A 23,883-nucleotide genomic window follows, 5' to 3' on the forward strand; every position below is an offset into this window, starting at 1 on the left:
CTAGGGCCCTGAAAAAGGAAAAAGAACCCTAGCCCTAACAAAATCAGTCTGCAAAGCGGGGAGGCATGGATGGGCCTGTAAGGCAGCTTTAGCTAGATACTGTCTCTACCAGATAATGCCTTACTGAAGGTAAGTAACTTGTTCATGTGATAGGGACTTCTAGCTGCAGATTCCTTACCTTTAAAATAGATACCCAAGCCATATTCTCCTGGCAGTGGGTTGCAGACTAATTGCTCACACTAGGAAGTCCTACAGGACCGAACAGGCAAAATGCCCATCCCTAAGGGCCTGACTCTCCATGCAGTAGTGCTTGACAAACATGTGCAAAGATGCCCACGTTGCTGCCAGACAGATGTCCAGGACTGGGAAACCCCTAGCCAAGGCCGTAGTTGCAGCCTTTCCTCTGGTGAAATGGGCCCTTAATCCTTCAGGCGACTGCGACTTAGCCAAGGCATAGCAGATCTTAATGCAGAGAACGACCCAGTGAGAAATTGTCCTGTCTGCACTGTCTGACCCTTCTTCGCTCCCACATACCTCACAAAGCGTTGGTCGTCCACCCAGAACTCTTTTGTGCTGTCAAGGTAAAATGACAACGCTCTTTTTGGGTTCAGGCGGTGGAGAGTCTCCTCTTCAATTGAGAGATGAGGGGGAGCAAAGAAGGTGGGCAGCGTGATACATTGATCCAGATGGAATGGGGTCACCACATTCAACAAAAATGATGCACAAGTGCGAAGCACACTTTGTCTGAAAAAGACATCGAGTAGAGAAGCGTACAAGATAGCGCCTGCAACTCACCCCCCCCTCCAGGCAGATGTTATCACCACAAGAAAGGCTGTCTTGATCGTAAGCATCTGGAGTGGACAAATGTGCAGAGGCTCAAAAGGAGAAAGCATAACAAATTGCATGCAAAAGTTCTCCACCTGCTATATTCCTTAAAATCCTGCATGACAAATTGACATTCTATCAAACTGTTATTTACTTCCATCCCCTGTTTTTTAAGTGCACCACTGTTTCCCTTCTTCCTTCTGCCTGCCTTTTCTGTATACACGTTAATCTAAATCTCATGCCTATCCTTCTTAAACTCTTTTTGGAAACCATAAGTATTTTATTAATTCCAGCAAGCAATTGCTTCTCACATAGGCCCCTCTAAAGATCACATGTGTGTCAAAAACTATACCACAAAGAAACATGAGCATGCAATACTAATCCCAATACCTATTAGACTGACCACTAACTTTGGGCAATTTCAATTCACAATTTCAATATTTATTATGATTTAGAATTCCGAAGAATTCCACATAAATACATGATTAAAACACCATTCCATACGTATGAAAATTCAAATAAAATTACAAGATCTAACTTGGGGCTCCCGGGTAGCATTCTATTCGCCACACGACGCCTCGTTAAGGGTTGTAAATGCTATATAAATGCAATTACATTTAAAACAGAGCAACCGTTGAATTCTTTTCCAAGAGCCATGGCTACCTTTTTCTTCTCTAGGGAACAGTGGCCATTTGCAATCCGAGTTCAGCTCAGTCTTTTTGTCCTCATATGCCAATCTGCAAAGCACCTCTGGAGCACTAGACTCCAGAGGTGAAGATTATCTTTGAGGTAGGCTATCAAACCCGCATTTTGTGTAACGCAAGAAGTATGATTGTAGTACTACTTTAAGTACTACAAAATGCAGCTTGTGAATCAGCCCCAGTGATTATCTCTTACGAGACTTAACGCCCAATGTGGTATAACATAGGACTGAGTGGAATGTTCACAACTTCGCAAAGTTGTGACGTTTGTGGGTGGCAAATGAAGGGATAGTTTTCCCACTAATATAAGCTACTGCTGGTGGATTTAGGTTACAAAATTCGGTTCCTCAAGTTTTTCCTCCCACTCATATTTTTTACAGGTTGATCAGCTGCTTCAAATTTATTACGTCAGCAAACTAAACAAATCACAAAGTGGATATAGGTGAATTGGACAGCTGAGAAATTGAGATGGGTCATTAGTAGCATGCGAAATAAGCCCAGCATTGGAAACACACATACATTACACCTATGAATGATTTTTTTTTAAGATGACCTACCACTAAATGGGCATGTAATATATGGTTATTTATAGAGACCCTCAAATGACCAAATGCAATGTTGAGAGACTGCTGCTTCTCTGTAACACAATATGACTTTAACTTCACCTCAAAATTGCTGTCTATTTTGATCCAGCCGGTTCCTTCTCCTGCACCAACAGCAGTAGTGTGTTTCTGATAAGCTTGTTCTAGCAGGAGTATCTGCTTCTGGTTCAAAGGTTTCCATTTGTTCTTTGGCTTCATTTCCCAAACAGAATCAGAACTATAAAGGAAAAAAATCAAGCAAAATAAATAAATTGCCAAATATTGTGGGCATTTCTCATGGATCGTTGTACACAACATATTCAGAGTCGATAAATGAGCACCGTACATTGTATATTAGTTATTATAGCCATACATTTACTTTCACCTCAATCGTTAATTTAATGTACATTCATAGTTTTTATAACGGGAACATACATACCGAGAGGGTACATATTACACCTAAATACAGAAGCAGTGTCACAGTCTCCCAAAGTTGTTTAGGAATCAACATGCGTTTCACCAAGTTTCATATCCATTTAGTTAGATTGTTGTCATGCTGTGAAATAAATAGCACTTATCAACTACAGTTTGCAGTAAAGAGCATACTGTGGAACCCCCTGCATGCCATGAGTCTGAGAGTATGGCATCTAGATCACCAACATTTGATGAGAAATCATGAGAAAAGAAATAGCTGCAGCGGTTCCATAATGCAAAAAGGATTGGTAAAACTAAACGGTCTCGCATTTGGGACTTGATAGCTTTGCAAACGTTCCAATACCGATGTCTACCAATCCAAGATGGATCCCAAAATATAAATAAAAAATGAAATTGCGGAATTGTGACAGCTCTTTTCTTTAACCCCTTCACTGCGGGGGTAATTCCCCCACGGCGCGGGGGGGAGGGGAGGGCCGCGGCACCGCGGGGCTCGTGACAAGCCCAGCTCATCATGAGTCACAGTAGAGCTGTGCTCATGACGAGCCAGGCTCGTCACGACTCCGTCCTCTGATTAATTCTCCCGCACAGGCCTGGAATCAATCACACGTGGGCAGACTGCAGCAGTTATGACAAACCCAGCTCGTCATGAGCACAGCTCTACTGTGAGGCATGACTAGCTGGGCTCGTCATGAGCATGGATGAGATCAAGGTAGAGGGGCCAGTAGCAATTGGTTCGAGGTACACCAAGCAGACAAGGTGTTGATTGGTTACCGACATGGCACAGTGACCTGTGCCACACGGTTTAAACCCGGTCTGTCTAGATGACATCCTCAACACACAAGGAAAAATACTTGACAAAACATTGAAAAAACCTGTTGAAAAAGAGAGGAGAAAGTCTTCAGATCGGCGTTTAACTGGTGAAGAAAGAAAAGAACTGACGCCTGCACCTATATAGGTGAATGAACATCAGAACCAACACTAACGACGCCGACAATGTCGCGCGTAGCCAAACAGAGCCACCCGAAGGGGTACTGTTCACACAAACGTTTCCGGATCCAGCCTGACACTTGGGAAAATTCAAAGGTAAGGAATCTGAAGCTAGAAGTCTCTATCAGATGAATACTAATTTTCAATAGGTTGCACACATGAGATTAGAAAATGCAGTCATTCAAAGGGCAAGAGGGCCAAGGACAGATGTGAACTGAATTATTACCCCATGCAGTACTTAGTTATGGATGGAAGCATAGTGTATATGACACTCAAGCAGACCAATGGCTGAACAGAGCTGAACCAAAGGCCATCTATGTATCTATATGTATGAATATTTATATATATATATCTATGGATGTATGCATTAATTAAAGATTTTGCATTTTACAAGATGCTGGCAGGCAGCTAAGAAAAGTGTCAAGAAAGAACTATTGGGGAGGAGCCTAGCCTGCGACCATGATGGCCGCCTGATCCCTCGGCTCCGCCGACCCTTCCGTTCATCTCCCGAAACGCCGAATATCCTGCCCACCATCCTTCCCGCTTGTCGGAGTCCTGGATCCGCGAGGCGCTCCTGTACCCAGCGGTGTTCTTTTCGGCGCGATCCTGGTGGCAGTGACGGCGAGGAGTCCCGATCTCTGCTACAGTGTTGCAGCGCTGCGGCCGGGTCTTTGTTCTCCGGAGGCTGCCGTTCCTCGTTGCAGCCACAGCTGACATTGTATCAGGACGGGGTCGGCTGACTGGAATCTTTCACCGCACTGCTATCCCCGCTGTAGCGTGCCGCCCTGTCCTGCATTCCCTGGCACCGGACTCGGTTTCACATAGTGATCGACAGACTTCACCCTCCCCACAGCCAGTGGACGGCTCCGGACATCTTCTTGTCTTTCAGGACTGCGCCAGGAGCCATTTTGTTCAAGGCGCTCGGCGGCCATTTGGCGTGCACCTAGTGGACAGTGCTGCATTGACGCCGGAGACTGAGCGAGGGGCACCGTCTTGCTGCTGTGCTCCCGGAGCGACACCATTTGGGGACCGGCTACTGGTGGGTGGCTGAAGTGATGGCCGAAGGTATCCAGTCTCGAAGGTTGCGGCGCGATCCCGAGCCCGGGTTGCGTGGGACGACAGCTCCCTCTCCTCCTGCGGTATCTCTCAGCCTCGCGGATATAATGCTTGCTCTGACGGACCTCCGTGGAACTATGTGTGCCATGGTCCTGAACCTGAAATGCCAACCGGATATCTCCGTTAATGCAGATCCCTTGGATGGTCATATCGCGCCCTCTGTGCTGTGCACCTCGCCACACCCGGTGCTTGTCTGTGACTGCCAACCTGCTCAGACGGACCTGATGGTGCTGGATGAAAGTGATGTCGCTGCTGCCGAGCTACTCAGTATTGTTGCAGGGGTGTATGGAGATCTCGGTCCTTGGCGGACACTGGGGACTTGTGTCTGGGCGCCTGGCCTCACGACTGCTTCGGGGCTTCCTTACAGGTCCCACTGGTCCATCCTGGAGTTGCAACTACCGTTCTTGCTGGCTGCCCTTCACGCGCTGCGATTGTGCGTTGACACCTTCTGGATGAACATTCCTCGTCTGGTTCTGTGGCGGTGCGACTTTGGTGGCTGGCATCGTGTGCTGCAGTGGACCTCACCTTTGCTTTCTTCGTCAACGGTGGCTGTTTTAGATCTGGACTCCGTCAACTTGCTGGATCGCAGGGGACAAGGATAAGGACGCTTCTCTCGTTTGGCTGTATCCGGTTATGTGCTTTGCAGGGACTGTAACGGACATTTTGGGAGTTAAATGTTGGTCAGGTACTGGGTCGGGGTCCGGGGACGGGTGGCCGAGGGTAACAACGCTGATTGTTTTGGAACGTTTATTTGGCCCTCCTCCGGTCTTATGTGTCTTATTATCCTTCTTCTCTTGTTTCTGTTCTGAGAGTTGGGAGATTGGGATGGTCTTTCTCACTCTCTATACTCTCCTTCCCACTTGGGGTTCTTTTGGGGCGACAGGCATGCCTATTGGGGGGGGGTGGGCCGTGGCCTTCCGCTGGTATGCAGGGTGGGGGGATGGGATGTGTTTTATGTCTTTTCTTTGTCTCTATGGCCCTCTTTTTCTTTCTTTTTCTCCTCTTCTTCTGTCTCTTTCTCTTCTATATTTCTCTGTTTCTTTGGGGTCGGGGTTCAGTATTAGCAGGGAGTTTATTGGTTTGTATCATTCTGTGATAGCGTTTGGTCTTAGTTCCTTGATGGTGGCCACCTGTTTTCTTACAAATGCCTTCCTCTATCACGCCTCCTTCTGGGTGCTCCTTGAACGATGATGGCTCTCCTGGTCAGTGATTGGCTTCTACTCTCTTCGTAGTTTTCTATATTGTACTCGACAAAATTATAAAATTAAACCTTTTCCTATCCTGACATTATGGTTCTATGTTCTATACGATACTTTTCGCACAGAGACTGCTTTAACGGCGTTCTGCCCTATTGGTTTTTTCTTTTATCCTTTTCCAATATGTCATAGCGGCCGGCCCCGAGCAGACGCTGTGTATTGTGCATTTAACAAATAAAGGTTTTAAAAAAAAAAAAAAAAAAAAAAAAAAAAAGAAAGAACTATTACAGTGAAAATCTTCTCCCCCTAGGGTGTGGCAAATGCAGTAACCAACTGCAAAAATCTTCCCTACAAGATATTTCATTTACAAAATACCTATCTGTAGGCTTTAAAACAGACACACAAACCACCCTTAAATGCCTATTCACTTTAATATATGCTTTGCACAATCAATGTGCCAGGGCTACAGCTTTTGTCATAACCTATTAGAATAAACAGATCATACTTGTAGCATCAGAATTATTTTTTCCAAGTGAACCAATCAGACCTCTACCTATTATCACTGGCTTGACACCATAACGAGCTCAGACCGATTATGTTAATTTCAATCTTCCCACAAGGCACCCATCAGGTATACTATAATAACATTCAAAATATATACACAATGCTGTTGTCAAAACAATATATATCCCGGTTAATAGAGCCTAATAAGGATTACCATAGCAGGAATCGTCCAGCCCCCATGGTTTGTTCGGGTGGGACATCAACATCAATAGCCTTGCTTACGAAGGTAATCTGTAACATGCCATGTAACATAATATTTGCCTACAGGCTTTAGCAGAGTGTATGATCAATACAAGCAAGATGCCCACCGGACAGGAGCTCCCCTAGCGAGCTCCGAGTTGGGGATTGCCAGAAACGGCCGATATCCTCGTTTAACCCTTCGACCCGTCACACTCCTGCCAACCAACATCTCTGGATTTATAGGTTTACTCACCGTGCGTCGAACCCCTGGAACTGAAGACTGACGGACGCTGCTGGCGAGGGACGCCCGGCGATGCACTGGACAGGACCATCTGGCTTGGTCGGTGACTAATCGCCTGACTTCTCCGGCACCGAAGACCTTCAGGGCAGGAGCTTGAGCGCGACGATGGTGGACGGCAGATGCCTCTACGTCTCCAGAGCAACTTATAGAGTCCCGACGACCTCGGAGTGCTGAGAGAGGCTGGTATCCGGGTCCGTTTCCTCCTGGAGCAAGGAACGTAGTGAGTTGCTGCTTGCCAAATGCCATGCCCGCGCCTCTCCCGAGGGTGCGCCTCTCACAGGGGGGTGTGGGGCGCTGGTTGTTCTGCGCAGAGAGCCCTCCCCTCCCTCACCCCAGGAAATCAACAACAGCGGACTGTCCAAACCCGCCTTGGGGCCGCTAACTTGAAACCCAGCAGCAGCGGACCGTCTCAATCCGCCTTGGGGCCGCTAACTTGTAACCCAGCAGCAGCGGATCGTCCTAGTCCGCCCTGGGCCGCAATCTGAAACCCAGCAGCAGCGGACCGTCCCAATCCGGCCGGGGGCCGCTAATTTGAAATTCTGCAGCAGCGGATCGATCCAATCCGCCCTGATACCGCTAATGTGAAATTCTGCAGCAGCGGATCGCTCCAATCCACCCTGGGGCCACAAATCGCCAATTTAGAAGCAGCGGATCGTTCTAATCCGCCTTGGGGCCTCTGAATGTAATCTGGGCCAGCTCCCCCGTTTCTACTGACCACAGGAGGAAGGGTGTGTACAAATGGAGGTAATGGATCCTACAACTGACCAGCCCGGATCTCAACAATTGATAAAACAGAACAAATTGACTGATCAGGATAATTTTCAAGAAAAAATCTGGACCCACGCAGCCAATATGTACTGCGTGGCCAACAGTTTTATATTGCAAAAGCATTTATTTTCATTTGCAATTAAATTTCGTTGATTTCACAGGAAATGACATAAAGGGAAAGGGGCATCTCGGGCGTCCAGGACTCAAATTCCTCCATTTTGCCACAAAGAGCACTCTGCTTCAAGGAGAGGATCCTACAAGAATAGTCATTGAAAGAGGGCTGAACACACACAGAAAAGCGTCAGCCATCTTGGAATGGACTAACGCTACAGTAAGGAACAAAATACACCAATTCTACGCTGTTAAGTGCCAAAAGATGCTGCTATTGCAGCAGTGTATATTAAACTAAATTAAGGTTACCTTAAACAGGGAGCAGTGCATACTAAATGATAGCAAATTAACCTTAAACAGGCCATTATGGGCCCCTAACTAAATCAGCAGCCATCACACAAGGGCTGACACAATTGTCACTATATACAGCTCCCCTCTTCTAATTTGGCCTATATACCTATTCGACTGCCTTTTAATAAAGCTAACCCCGACTCATCACTCAATGACTGTCAAGCAACCTACTTCAGTCGTTCTAGTTCCAGCCCACCGTGGTACCTAAAAGACCCATCCTCTCTACTGCCTACTAGTCCCTTCCCTACCCAACCATTGAGTCCTGACCTATCCGTGTCTGGGGAAAACTCCTATACTAATGTCTGACCCCCAAAGCTCTCCAAAACTGCCACTAAATCATTCAAGCGCGCTACCCTAAAAAGACACCCTGAGACGCTGATATCCGACCTGCACTACAGCACGGACATCGGCACAGTCATTAATGACTGTATCTTCTATTCCTGAAGAACCAGCTCCTCGCGAAAAACCCTAGCGCACCTTCTCAATATTCGTTCAACCAGGAACATGCCACAGGGCACTAAGCTCACAATAGCCCCCTCCCCAAACTTGCGAGCTGACCTCACCATCACCCTCTACAAAAACGGCATCGTTCTAATCCAAGCTTCAACCTCAATAAATTCTCAGACCTCTTCCTCCTTCTCAGAAACCACGTGCACAACTCCGATAGGATAACCAACACCCGCACCAATGACCCACCACCCTGCCATCCTAACAGGCCTGGCCATCTCTATACCAGCCCTCCAAGGGTCTCCATTTCAGCTCATCCCCCCTACCATGTCTCCTTTCCCTGGCGTCAGAATTTTCCCTACACCTGTGATCTCCTCCCACCTAGTGCCCCCCTCTGTTTTATTTATTATTTATTTAAAGGTTTTGTAGAGCGCGTAGTAACCCTAGAGCATCCCAGCGCTAGAACCTGAAACTCAAGGGGGTCAGCAATGGAGGGGGTTATGGGTCAGGGAAGAGAAGGGTCTTTAGTGCTTTCCTGAACTGAAGGAGATTGGGTTCAGTTCTCAGTCTCCGTGGGAGGTTGTTCCAGTGTTTGGCCGTGTGGACCGAGAAGCGGCGGCCTCTGGACCTGGTTTTTTTAACTCTGGGGACTGTGATGAGGTTCTCTCCGCTGGACCGGAGGGTCTGTTGGGGAGACTAATACGCTCCCAATGTCCCCTTTCCCTGAGAGAGCCAGACCTCTAAATGCTCCATCCACTGATCACCCTGACCAAGGCACCTATAACAGAACCACGCCTAGACCTCAGAGCTCCCCCACGCCAGTCATCCACCAAAATCGCGAGCTAGATACTCTTCCTCTAAAGACCCCGAAGCCTGCTCTAGCCAATCCTTCTCCCCTCCCACCATCACATGCCCCCTCGACTGGTCCTGAAATTTCGAACCCCCGCCCTTTCGCACACTTTGTGTATACTAATATTGAAACTCTGCACTCCAGGGCGGCTAAACTCACCCAGAGCATTCATAGCTCCATTCTGGACCTTATGAACCTCCATCACCTTGCTGAGATCTCACTGGCTAACCTCAAGCCACCGTATACTTCCTCCCAACCGAACACCGAGCCTCCCAAGCACCCACTCCCGCTACCACGCAAACAACCCTGCCTCCTCTCGGAGGAGGAATCCCGGGCTCTCGCACTCACTTATAACGCTCCCACTGCCTCTTCTAATCCTCTAGACCTCACGGGAAACAAAATCCTAGCCATATCCAAGGCCACAACTCTACCCCAGCCATTCCCCCTCCGCTAAATACGACTCGCGAACACCACATCAACCCCAACAGGCCAGCTACCCTCCACAACAGAAGTGTGGTAAAAAGCAACCTGGCACCTGTATTTCTATCCACTCAGACTCCTGACTCTCCTCCAGACACCCCCCCTATCTGGTCTTTTAATCAACTGCGGTTCAGCAGTCAAACATGTCGCTGATATTGCGGACCTAATCCTGGACAAAAACCTAGACCTAGCCATACTAACTGAATCCTGGATAAATGAATACTCTTCCCCTTGCCTGGACTTATTAGTCTCACCCAATTATAACATCGCCAGACTGTATAGACACACCAATAAGAAAGGAGGAGGCATAGCCTGCATCAACCGATCCTCCCTGCTTGTCACAGAACTCGTAACGAACACCACCGACTCCTGCGAATACCTCGCACTCTCCGTCTGCAGCAACTCATTACATCTTTGTAACTTGCACATCTTTTACCACCCCCCAGGTTCAAACGACGCTTTCAATGATCACCTCTTTGAAATCATAACAACAAAGATCTCCTCTAATGCCACAGAGGTTTTCCTGGGTGATTTCAAACTGCACTGGAATGACGCTAAAGATCCCTATGTCAATGCCATCAAAGACCTTCTAACTGGCCAAGCCCTGACCCAAGCCTGCTCTATGCCAACCCACTCTAAAGGAGCCATCCTTGACTGGACCATTTCTAAGGATTCCGCTGTCAAGCTTATCTCCATAGACCTTTGTGACTGGTCAGACCATCACTCTATTTCTTTCATTTTACCCAGGACCCGCAAGACAAAGTTATCTCAACCGGTGATTCTCAAACGATGGACCAGAGACACCAAGAACCTAGACCTTATGAAACTTGAGGCTTGCTGCCAATCTGACCTACCCCCGTGCACATAACCAAGGTTAGCAATCTCAATGAGCCATACTCGTCGTCCATTTCAAACATTCTGGAGGACCTTGCCGCTCTAAAACTAAAAAGAACACAAATCAAATACAGAAACCCTTGGTTCACTGGCTTCCTCAACATGGAGAGGAGATCCCTACGCTACGACACTCTGAAAAAAACCCCTTTGCAACGCATCTAAAACGTCTGCGCCAGGCGAGAAATGCCTACAAAAAGCACATCATCAATTGCAAAAAAGAATACTTTAGATCGGAACTGGGGAACGCCAAGAATAGACACCAAAAGCTCTTTGAACTGGTCAAATTCCAATCTAATAAACTGGGTAAAACACCGAAAGAATCCCAAAATCGCTAAAATCGTCAGATGAATTCTCCTCCTTCTTCGCTGATAAGATCACAGCATTAGGAATTGAAATCAGTACCACCACCTGCCCCCAACCCCCTCCAGTCCTGCCCCACTCTTCCGCACCTACCATCCTGGCCTCTCCTAAAAACCAAGCCCTCTGGACTGACTTTGAATACTATAATGAAGACTCCATCTCAAAAATCCTCTCTACCTTAAAACCAAACAACCACTTCAATGACCCGCTACCTTCCAACTGCCTCGCCGCTGCCTCCCAATCCATAGTTTCTTGCTGGACTACAATTATCAACGCCTCTCTCCAACAGGGCTTTATCCCGGACCCTTTGAAAGCTGGCCAAGTCCTCCCATCTTGAAAAAACCTTCACTGGACCCAGCCTCACATGATAATTTCAGACCTATCGCCAATATCCCGCTATTAGTCAAAGTATTGGAAAAGTGTGTTCAACAGCAACTAAGTCAGCACATCAACAACCTCCAAGCCCTTGACCAAGGCAAAACTTGCCTTCTAATCCTACTTGATCTGTCCTCCGCCTTCGATACGATCAACCATGTAAAACTACTTGAACGCCTCAAACTCAGAATGGGTCTGGATGGCGTGGTACTAGAATGGTTCAGGTCCTTCCTCCACAACCGCTCTCGGAGATTCCTCATCAAAGGCAAACTATCAGCTCCCACCCCGGTCACTGTCGGAGTCCGCGAAGGTTCAACCCTGTCCCCCACCCTCTTTAATCTTTACCTAGAGCCACTCACCGAAGTTCACCGCTCCGCCAACGTCTCCTACCATATGTATGCGGACGACATCCAAATATACATCAACATCTCTTCGCGCAATGAGATCCTCTCCCTGAACGAGACCCTGAAACTAACTGTCTAATGGCTAGCCAATAACCAACTCAAACCGAATCCTAATCTCCCCCATCAAAAGTCAACCCGGAGATTCAGATGTAGATTAAGGTCATCACAGCCCTGAACTGCCCACCGACCATTGTGAACTCTGCCAAAGCCCTGGGCATACTCCTCGACAGTAACCTGAATATGAGAGACCACAATAACTTGATGGCTAAAGCAGCCAGATTCCACTTGAGCTACCTTTAGAAGCTGAAACCTTTCATCGACGCCCCAGACTTAAAAATGGCAGTTCAAGCACTTGCCATCTCCAGACTGGAATGCGGCTGTCCACCCTCACAGGATTACCTAAGATCCCCTTAGCGCCTCTAAAAGCCTGCCTCAACGCGGCTGCCAGACTACTTACAGGTACCAGGAAGTTTGACCACATCTCACCACACATGAAAGCGCTGAACTGGCTCCTCCTAAAGGCCAGAATTAAGCTGAAACTGGCATGCACTATACACAAGGCTCTATACACAAACTCCCCTGCTTATCTGGCACAGAAATTAGTGATATCCAGAGGAAGCAGGAACTCCAGGTCCACTAGAAACCTCCTACTCCAACTTGCCTCCTTTCAGAAAAAAAGAACCTACAACAGGGCGTTCACAGCAGTAGCACCAAGAATTTGGAACTCTCTCCCACCTTCCATTAGGAAAATCCCTTCTCAATAGCACGCTTCAAAAATGAGACCAAAACCTTCCTCATGGTTAAATTCCTCGATTAAGGCCTACCCGCAACCACCACATTGTGCCGGACTATTGTATGACTACAGTTTTTTCAGATCACCAACTCCCCACGACGAGAACATATGGAACCTTTATTTTTGTTACTGACTCGGATAGTGATTGTAACCATACATGTTGATCTTGTTTGTCTCTGCACTTTAAACCTTTTGCTTGTTCAACAATGTATACTGTGTAAATCGCTCTGATACCCTCACGGGTCAAGTTTGCGCTCGATAAAACACAAAAATAATAAATAATAATAAAATAATTCACCCTTAAAAGCCTATTGATTTTCACAATAAATTATGGGGCGTGGCCATGCTGTGCAGCGGAATGGCCGCATTTTAGATCGGCTCTGCCAGCCGAGCTTTCTCAATCCGCAATATATCCGCTCATAGAACTCCAAACCTGTCTTTGAGGTGCCACGGGGGCCGCCCGCCACGACAGCCCGGGACTCCACAAGTGGATTTTTGAAAGTGTATTAATATGAGACACAAGACGGCTGCAAACCATTAATTGGAGGTCTACCTGCTGACGTATCGGGTGAAGCGGGGACCTGAAGTAGGTGGAGGCCGGGCGAAGCGTGGCCGGCGATCGATTGTTCCCAAATGTTGCGGAGTGCCCGGACAAAGGCCACCACCCGTGAAAGCATTGCCGGGTGTGGACTGTGGCAGGTGGACCCTGAGGCCGGCGGACCTTTGGATTACGCGGGCGCCGGACGCCCTGAGTGGTGAGGAGGAATCTGAGGGTGGGTGTGGCCCGTGGTGGAGGAGTCGGCGGCTGCGCCAGCCCGGCAGCGTTTTACCATTGTTTTGGCTGCGCTGGGCCCCGATCTGCCATTTGGTGCTCCGATCTGCATCAGGGACATCAGGCTGCGTGTGGCGCCAGCCGCCGCTCGCTGCCGGGAGAAGTATCTGCAAGGCCGTGTATCCCTGCAGTGGAGCGGGGACCTGCAGTCTGAGCTGCGTTAGTGCCCGGATATTGGCGAAGCGGCTGGGGGGGCTGTGAAGGCAACTCCGCGTCCCCGCGCGGGAGTAGACACAGGTGTGAAGTGGACAGAGCGGCAATCTAGTTAGCTCAGGCTATTTCTGTTGGGTGACAGCCCTCCTTCAGCACGGGTGGCCATTTTGAGTAGAGGGAAATATATAAATGCAGGAGTGAAGAACATAGGAGGCTCCCCCCACCCGCAGTATATATCAAGCACACCAGGAATGCTGGAGGGCAGCTTTTATTCGGGAGGAGTATCTGAGGGCCCTGGTACATACTGTAGTGGATCCGCTTTGTACTGGAGTCCAGGTGGGGCGACCTCCATATCTTGATATTGTGCTTGATGACCAGTGAGTGCCCGAAGGGCGAGTGGATATCCCTTCCTGCATGACCCGCCTCGTGTCCCTAAAAGTGGTATGCCAAGGCGGAGGCTGCCTGCGTCGGAAGGATTAATCCCTTGCAGCTAGATTGTGGTACCCAAGCTCAACTGCGCCGCCGGCTATCGCTGGTTCAGACCTTGTGGGAGACCCTGCTCTAACGTTCTAGATCAGATGCGGTGAGAATACTGGAGGCACCACTGCGAGTAACCCTACTGAGCCGAGTTACTGCGTGCAGGAAAGCGAGGACATATACTGCGCACGCCGTGACTTCCAGCATTGCAGTTCAGTTTTCTCTGATCTACATCGTCGATATGGGGAAGCCCGAGATGCGGCAACTAAAAATTTATTTTGAAAGAAAACCATTAAGTCGGCTGACGGTGATGCGGGTCAACAGGAGTTGCTGGGTCACAGCGCTACGGACCAACCGCCGGCAGACAACATACGGGAGATGTTTAAGGATCTTAAATCCAGCCTGCAGGGTACAGATTCCAAAATGGACTCACTGGCTGAAAGGATGGACAGGATAACACACCGGGTTGAGAAACAGGAAGGTCGTATGGCAGTATTGGAGACCAGGGTTACGGAAATGGAGGAGGGACAAACGTATATGGACAAGAAATTGCTTGGGATGGATGGTGTACTGCAGTTGATCAGACAAAAGAACAAAGATTTGGAAGCCAGGTCCAGAAGGAATAACGTACGAATTACGGGGGTAGCAGAATCGACAGACATTCAAAGTACGTAGAGGAAATGATGAGAGAACTGTTTGGCCCGGACCTTTCTGCTATGTTCCTGATTGAGAGAGCCCATCGTACACTGGGGCCCAGTCCAAGGCCCGGTGCACCAGCAAGACCAATAATAGCAAGGTTCCTCAACTACAGAGACAGAGACACAATCCTCAGACTCGCACGTGAGAAAGGGGCAGTCCAATCTAAGGGAAACAATATAGCCCTATACCCGGATTTCACTCTGCAGGTCCAGGCGGCTCGTAGGGAATTCCTCCCTGCGAAGAAGATCTTCCAACAGATTGGGACTAGATATGCCTTGATCTATCCTGCCAAACTACGAGTTCAGGGGCATGGCAAGCCCGCCTTCTTCACGGACATTAAGGCTGCTCTTGCCTACGCCAAGCAGCTGGCAAAGGAACATAAACAGTCGTCGGCCACGAATGAACCACGACTTGAAGGAGTCATGAGTGACAATGATTGAGGGACTCAGACATAATCGCTGGATGTGCAGATAAGTGCCCCGCAATAGTCTATGTAATTGTGTATTTTATGTTGCCCGGACCAGGTGTTTTTAAAATGGGACAAAGGCTCTCATTTGTGTGCTGTCAGTCTTGTGTGCTAGATTGGTTGTCCGGGGCGGGAGCGGCGGTGGTGCACCTGGACAATGGTGGTGTGCTGCAGCCTCGGCCACCCCACCAAAAGAGTGGGGGAGGTTGCCAGCGTCCTCAAGTTCCCCCATGGGATGATTCCCTTAAGTTTGGTATTATGGTTTGATGATTTCCTGTCTTGGGGGGAAGGGTGGGATTTTCACAACATAATTGGGGGGTTGGTGTGGGTGGAGGGGGGGAGGGGTTGTTTTTTTGGTTCTATTACCTGCCATGTACTGCGCCCGAATCGGAGTATGATACTTGCCTGGACGTAATGATCCTGAATCATAGCCCTGGCTGGAGATACACCGGCACTGTGCCGATACTGGTCCTCGGATTTCAACAAATTACGTTGACATTAGTTACTAGAGGGAGACAGAGTGCTTGTTCTATTAATGTGAACCGGTGCAACTCTGAAGGTCATTAAGTGTCTCTCATGGAACGTTAGGGGTTTAAACGACCATAGAAAGGTGTGATTGATCCACTCTTACTTACCTCGCATGGGGTGGATATAGGTTTACTACAGGAATCACACTTGAGCTCTGCCCGAACTAACACGCTCAGACACAACAGATGGGGAGTGATAGTGGAGGCCACTTACTCGAACTATTCAAGGGGCATAGCTATTCTAATTCGCAGGGGTTTACACTCAAAAACACACTCCACATTCCTAGACAATGAAGAAAGATACATCATTTTACAGGGAGCACTTTGTAACACGCCCACAGTAATAGTGAACACATACGGACCCAATGTGGATAGCCCATCATTTTATTGGCACATGTGCAACAAGATCCAGTCGCTACGACCGGTGGCGATACTGTGGGGGGGGGGATTTTAATGTGGTCATGTCACTCACAGAAGATAGACAGGGGGCGTCTCGCGACCACCACCCTAAGGCGGCAGTACTGCGAGAAATTGTAAAAGATATTCAATTGGTGGATACGTGGAGAGCCCTGCATCCGACGGCGAGGGAGGGCACATGCGCGAACATGCAAAGGAACGCTTGGTCGAGATTAGATTATTGGTTGCTCTCAAAGGAACTGCATACTTGGGTGGTCAAAGCCACACACCATCCACGCACATTTTCAGATCATGCACCCACTCTAATCACTATGCAGCTCCCACCGCAATATGTGCAACCATTTAGTTGGAGATTCCCATCACGGACATTGCTAGATCAGGTTTTTCGTGAAGAATTAAGGGGGAAACTAATTGAATATTTTGAGATGAACGAAGGCTCTGTGGAATCACCAGGGACACTATGAGAGGCCTTAAAGGTGGTCGCCAGGGGCCACTGTATGGCACTGAAGACGGGAGTGCTCAAATCTGTACAAAACACGTTACGTACGTTGGAAAGAGAAATAGGGGCACTTGAAAGGGATAACAGAGATCACCCCTCCCCAGCCCTGCAGGCTGCACTTCGCGTAAAGCTGACGGAATTTCAGGAGGAGGCAGAGAGGGAAACAGCTTATCTGCACAAATATGCTCAGGCCAGGAGATATGGAGAGGGGGACCGGGCCGGGAAAACGCTAGCTAACCTTCTGCGCGCTCCAAGGGGAGTAGACTACATAACTGATCTACAAGTAGAGGATGGTGAAATAGTCAGGACGCCGCAGGAGATTCTTCAGACCATGACTACCTTTTATCAGGCGCTCTATTCCTCCCACACCAACACTTCACAAACAGACATTACAGACTATTTGGACACCATAGCATTAGCATGGTTCAATAACAATGCTAGAGAGTACATGGAGCTTCCCATCAGGATAGAAGATGTGAAACGTTTAATATCTGGAATGCCAGCAGATAAAGCTCCAGGAGCAGATGATCTCACCGCGGCCTTCTATAGGGAATATGTAGATCTTGTTGCCCCCGGACTACTCCAGGTATATCTGGAGGCGATGGAAACTGGAATACTCCCCCCCACCCTCAGGGAGGCCACGATAATCACTCTGTTGAAGCCCGATAAGGACCCTACTGGACCAGAATCATACTGCCTGTTATCGTTGATGAAAGTGGATGCCAAAATCAATGCTAAAGTCCTGGCAGATGGGCTACAGCCTATGCTACCAGAGATAGCACTACCCGATCAATCCGGATTTATACCGGGCAGATCCACGTCACACAATCTTAGAGTGATCTTCGGACTACTCCACTACCTAGCCCCACATGTTCAGGCAGTAGCAGCGCTTCTTGACGCAACCAAAGCATTCGACTCCCTAGAATGGAAGTTTCTCTTTGTCCTTCTATCCAGGATGGGGTTTAGTCCTGTCTTCATAAAACAAATTCAAATTATTTATACCTGCCCGAAGGCAAGGGTGAAGGTGAATGGTCAAATATCGGACGCATTTGATATAGCAAGGGGCACGAGACAGGGCTGCCCTCTGTCGCCGCTGTTGTTCGCGACTGCTACTGAGCCGTTAGCGGCGAGACTTTGACAACATCATACACAGCGTAGCATTGGCTTTACTTCACGAGGGCTGCTGATATCCATGTATGTGGACGATATGACAATCTATTTGACCAACCCCAAAGATAATTTTGACCCAATTATGAGAGAGGTTATTAGATACGTTGGATTGACGGGCATCCAGATTAACTGGACTAAATCAGTATTAAAAACAAACAGACCTAGCAGGCACAAGACCCTCAGAACTGGAACAGACGCTCTATTCTGAAACAGTGGAGTCATAGCCTGCATGTCCTGAATCCTCTGTGAAGGCGATAAAGTACGACTCACTGTAGTATCCACTGCTGCCCCTATGAACAACTTGGGCTGAGAGGGCACCAGGTGAGATTTAGGTACATTTATCAAAAACCCCAAGCAGAACAACAGCTGTGTTGTTACCTGCAAATGATGCAACATCATCTCTGGCGACTTCGCTTTGAGCAGCCAGTCATCCAGATAGTGAAACACATGAACCACTGATCTTCTGAGATGTGCTGCCACCACTGCCATCACCTTTGTGGAACCTTGAGGTGCCGATGTAAGGCCAAATGGAAGGGCAGCAAACTGATAATGCGCAGTCCCAAACATAAAACGGAGGTACTTCCGATGTTACTTCATGAATGGGAATGCGAAAATACAAATCCTGTAAATTGGTCAACACCATCCAGTCTTCCTACTCCAGCTCAAGAAGAACCAGTGCCAGGGTCAACATTTTGAACTTCTCAGGTGAGGTAAAAATTCAAAATCCTGAGGTTGAGAATCATCTGTAAACGACCATCCTTTGTGGGAATCAGGAAGTAGCACCCCTGACCCCTTTCCTACTCTGGAACTAACTCTATTGTACTCCTTTGAAGCAATGGCAATGCTTACTGCTGGAGAAGCAGAAGATGCTCTTCTGAGCAAAGGCTTTGATGGGGAGGGCAAGGAGGGTGAAAATCCCAGAAGGATAGGGCATACCCATTTTATACGATGATTAAAACCCAGAGGTCTGTAGTGACAGACCTCCAGTGAGGTAGAAAATAAGCAACCCACCCTCGCACAGGACACGCATGCTCTAAGATGGCAGAGCAAGAGCTATTTCCCTGCAACAAAGGTTGGAGAGACAGAGGAGGAGGGAAAAGACTTGTTGACTGGCAGAACCACACTAGCAAACCTCTGCCCCTTCCTCCAAGATTTTTAAAGCAGATATGTCTGCTGCTGTCTCCCTCGAAAGGACATGTTCTTAGAAAGGCATTGAAATCTGCAGAACTGTCTATAGTCCCTGGTTTGCAACTTACGCCATAAGGACCTTGCAGTTGCCTTGCTGTCCTTAAAATGTTGCAGCATAGAGTCTGCCTTGGCTCCAAACAAGCGAGACCCATCTAATGGCAAGTCCCAGAATGTGGCATGCACATCTGGAGAAAAACCTGATTCCCTTGACCATGCATGTCTTCTCGTCGCCACCAAATACCCCATTGCCCTTGCTATAGAGTCTGCAGTGTCCAGCCAAGATTGCATCACTTGACGAGCAGCAGCCTAAGCATCCTTCAAAAGTTCAGAAAAATGCCCCTGGATCTCCGTAAGCAACTCTGGATCAACCTTTTCTGCTGAATCCATTAGGGCGTGAATGTAGGGTCTGAACAGACAAGTGGCATTTGTGGACTTCAAGGCCATACTTTCTGATGAGAAGACCTTTTTGGCCGATTGTTCCATCCTTTTGGATTCTCTATCAGCAAGCATAGATGTAAAAAACCCTGCTGACAATTTGGAAGGGCAAGAAGCCTGAACAACTAGGCTTTCTGGAGGCGGATGTGTGGACAAAAAAGCTGGATGCCCAGGTGCCACTTTATATCTTCTAGCCACTGTCCTTGAGACTGCAGTAGAAGACATTAGCTTCTGCCAGATTTCCAAAATAGTTTCCGTCAAAGCATCATTGAAAGGCAATACTGGCTCTAACACAGAAGCTGAACAATGGAGAACCTCAATGAGGATGTTAGATTTCAGTTCAGCCTAGGGTAGTGGCAATTGCAACAAAACGGCAGCCTTGCGAATTACAGCATGGTAGGACGGCACCTCAGGAGGTGGTAAACTGTTAGTAGACACCAATTCCCACAAAGGGGAGTTATCTAAAACACTTTCCTCTTGCAGGCCTTCAAAATCGGGGTCAAGATCCGCAATTTTCCCTCCTTCAGCCTCCTCATGTTCCTCCTGGTATTCTGCCTCTTCCAAAAGCCTCTGTGCTTTTGTACGATATCTTATTCTATGTATTGGCATTGGCGGCGCCAGAAGCAGCACCAGTGACTTCGGAACCCGTGTCAAAGGAATATCTGAGGGCCAAGCTAATGGAGCTTGCTGAGGACAAAATGGCACCAGATCAGATCCAAACGGCGCCAAGCCGATCCATCCAAAGTGCCATGCCCTTCTTGAAAAGGCAACTGCGTCTGCAGTCTGGGCGCCGGTGGAGGCCAATTCACTGGCTTCATAGGCATAAAGGGTATGAAAGGTGTCTGTGGAAAATGAGGAGAAAAACCTTCCAGACAATAAGCCAATGGGGCCTGCAGGCACACCAGATGGCGTCCCAGACCTTTAAAAAACGCTAAACATAGCATTCAAGAAGTGAGTCGGATCTGAGCCTGGAGTTTGGATCACAAGATCTTGGAGACTGGGAAGTAGGAGCCCTCCGTGCTGGAGACACCCCAGGATAGGGTGGTGGAGATATATCATCTCTACGGGGTCTACTACGAGCAATGCTGAGAACCATGCTGCTGCTTCTTCTTGTGCTTCTTGGACAACCTTGAAGTGTGAGGCAACAGTGACTTTTATCAGATCCAAGACCTTCTACGACCCTCTTCTGCTTTTTGGCTTTGGCCATGATTAACTTGGCCTCCCTATCTTTCAAGGCTTTCGGATTCATCTGTTTGCACAATGAACAAGTCTCGACGTCATGTTCCGAAGACAAACACTATAAACAATGTTCATGCAGGTAAGTGATAAACATCTGACCTCCGCAGTCCTTGCATGGCTTGAATCTTGACTTCCTAGGAGGAGACATCTTCAGTAGCTACAAAGTCACAGCAACAGCATAGAAGAAATCTCCCAGAACTGGAGAGCCTGGAAAAACCGCTATGCATCAAAGGAGCGGAAAAAAGGGAACTGACAGCAGCACACGGACGAGGTCTTCTTATGGCTCTGAAAACGTCACGCAGAGTCACGTGTGGAGACATTCCATTGTGACGCCCTGGTCGACATGGAGAGCTAAGGAGAAAAGTTTCAGTGGAATGCTGCGCATTGGGATAATTCAAAATATGAGGAATCCACAGGCAGATGTATCCATCAGAACATCCCATACTTCAGTGAAGCTATCATGGATCTTGGGAACTCGCATTGACAAGTATCCAGTCCATGTACTCTCTATTGCTTGCCTGTTCACGTGTAATATCCAAGAATCAACATGAGTATTGCAAGGGCACCTATGCTCATGAAGATATGTCCTCACGGGAGATATAGTGCACCCTGCATTAGGGCTAAAAGGACTGCCAGAAGGTTGTCTTGTTTTGTGCAGTATCTATGGGCATGACACATAGGGATGAGTGCCACATCAACTCTTCATTTTTAGTCAGCACCCAGGCACGCAGTCTGCAATGGCAGAGTGCATGGCCTTAGTGAGGGGATTCTAGGGTGGCACAATTCGTGCAGCTACCTTTGGGGTCCCTTTTCAGTGCTAATGCCCTAGGTACCAGAGGTACCATTTACTAGGGACTTACAAGGGGGTACTGAAGTTGTGCCAGTTGGGAAACTAAAGGTACAGTTTACGGAAAGAGCTTCGGTCACAGGGGACCTGGTTGGCAGGGGCCATTTGCACTTCCAGTCGAAATTACATCATTTACCAGCCAAAATGTGGGGGCTAATCAAGATCAAAAGAGGCACTTTTCTACAGTGACCAATATGAAAACCTTTCACCTATTATGGTAATCTTTGAGATTATATGTAACCAAATCCCTTTCTATGGCCTGCAATATAATGTGACACAATCCATTGATTGAGGCCTATTATATTTACCAAGTGTTTTTCACAATACGTAAGCCAGGCCTATTGGCTTTGTAATAGATATACATGATAAACAGGTCAGACCTATGGCACCTGGCATAACATTTCCCTGCACACCAATCAAGCCTATAGTTATTGTTGCAGGTCACCAAAACAAACTCAGACCTACTGCACTGAATGTAAGCTTTTCTACAAGTCATAAAACTGCACTGGTATGCAAAAGTATAGGTAAAATGGTAAAATATATTTTATATTGAGGTTTAAAATTTAATCTCACAATGCAAGCCCGTGGTTTGTGAGAGGGTGTAACCAACACCAAAATCCTTGCCTACTAAAGTACGGTTTGAGATATCATGTAATACAAAAAGCCTATCTGTAGGCTTTAATTCAGAGAAATAGCACTCCACCCTTAAATGTCCACTGACAACATATGCTTTCTTATCACTATCAATATGCCTGGCCAACTGCCTTTATCATAACTATTCATTGTAAGCAAACAGACGTATACCTTTTATCACTGGCATGTTAACAAAAGCAACTATTGTAGTGAGCGTAAGCTTTCTACAAGGCAACCATCCAGCATACACTCATAAATACACAAAAGTATAGAAGATAACAGTCGGTACAGCAAAATACTATCTCTACATAGACAGTCTAAAAGGATTATAGAAGTGCATATTTTCTATCCCAGCAGTTTGTTCAGTTCAATCACCAAAACCAAACCCCTTGCCAGCAAAGGTAATCTATGCATTTCCATGTATGAACATACCTGCCAATAGTCTTCAACCCAGTGTAATAATATTCCATCATTTAAAGTCTGTTATCTTTAACGAACAAGTTACTTACCTCGGGTATCACATTATCAGGTAGAGACATAGTCTAGCTGCAGATTGCTTAACTTTTGTATTTTCCCCAGGCAGCAGACTGGATCTGGAAATGTTTCAGCAGCAGCACCTCTGCGTGTCGGTAGATGATGTTGTGTGACTCCTTAATAACGTTGTCCGCACCAGTGATGTCGACAGAGTCCATATAAGACTCCCTCCGATGCAAAGACATCAGTGTCGTCTGTGACCACCATAGAAACTAGCTGTGGAAACAGTGTGCCAAAACCAGGTAGAAACATTTTTGTTATTAATCATTACAAAGTCTTACAGAAAGACTGGGTAATACCCAGAAAAAAGACTTGTTTGGAAAGACAAACAAAACCGTAAAGCAAACAGAATAAGGACACCGACCACTGGTGTGAGAAACCAGGGCCCTTGAATGTGTGTGTAATCGTAATACTACAATCCGTTCGCAGAGCGCGTTAGATGGGCGGGTGTTAAGGAATCAGCGGCTAGACTATGTTTCTACCAGATAAAGCGTTACTGAAGCTAAGTAACTTGTTCGTCTGATAGAGACATCTAGCCACAGATCTGTTATCTTTTGAATTAAATATCATAGTTATACCCCACCTGGAGGAGTGTCTTCAAACTGGTGCTACCAAAAGTTGTCAAAAAGAACTAGCCGGTCTAAATTAAGATAGAAGACCGGTCGTGTGTAGGAAGTTACATATAGAAGGAACATTGTCCCCCCATAAGCACTGTGGCAAGACCCACAGGGAACATAAGGGAGAAAAGCCTTGGAAGTCACGGAGGACCACAGTGAAAACTATGAAACATTATATAACCTCCTAGTATGATGACCTATTGATAGCTGGAACTCAAAGGCAAAAGCTAATGTCTCTGAGCTATAACTCCTTTTGCCAGCAAAACCGCACTCAAGGGAAACCTATTCTGAGAATACAGAGAAGGGAAACCCAAACACATCCAACCTGGAGCAAGCATAAACGAATGGCTGCACCAGAAGGCCAAGTACAAGTACTGAATAAAAGGAACACTTGTCTCAGAAAAACAGTTAAAAGGAGAGTGAATACCAAC

The 23,883-nt window shown here is 47.5% G+C and overlaps 1 protein-coding gene across 1 annotated transcript in view; it reads right to left on the reverse strand.

Moving 5' to 3' along the window:
- VPS13C (vacuolar protein sorting 13 homolog C) overlaps positions 1-23,883 on the reverse strand; it is a 2,437,235-nt gene that overhangs the window by 627,961 nt on the left and 1,785,391 nt on the right. Inside the window, exon 68 of the mRNA XM_086955811.1 lies at positions 2,192-2,345. Coding sequence (XP_086811937.1) covers positions 2,192-2,345 — 154 coding nt within the window. The remainder of the gene's footprint in view (positions 1-2,191; positions 2,346-23,883) is intronic.

Source organism: Lissotriton vulgaris, chromosome 2_1 (assembly GCF_964263255.1).
Source record: "Lissotriton vulgaris chromosome 2_1, aLisVul1.2, whole genome shotgun sequence".
NCBI lineage: Eukaryota > Metazoa > Chordata > Amphibia > Caudata > Salamandridae > Lissotriton > Lissotriton vulgaris.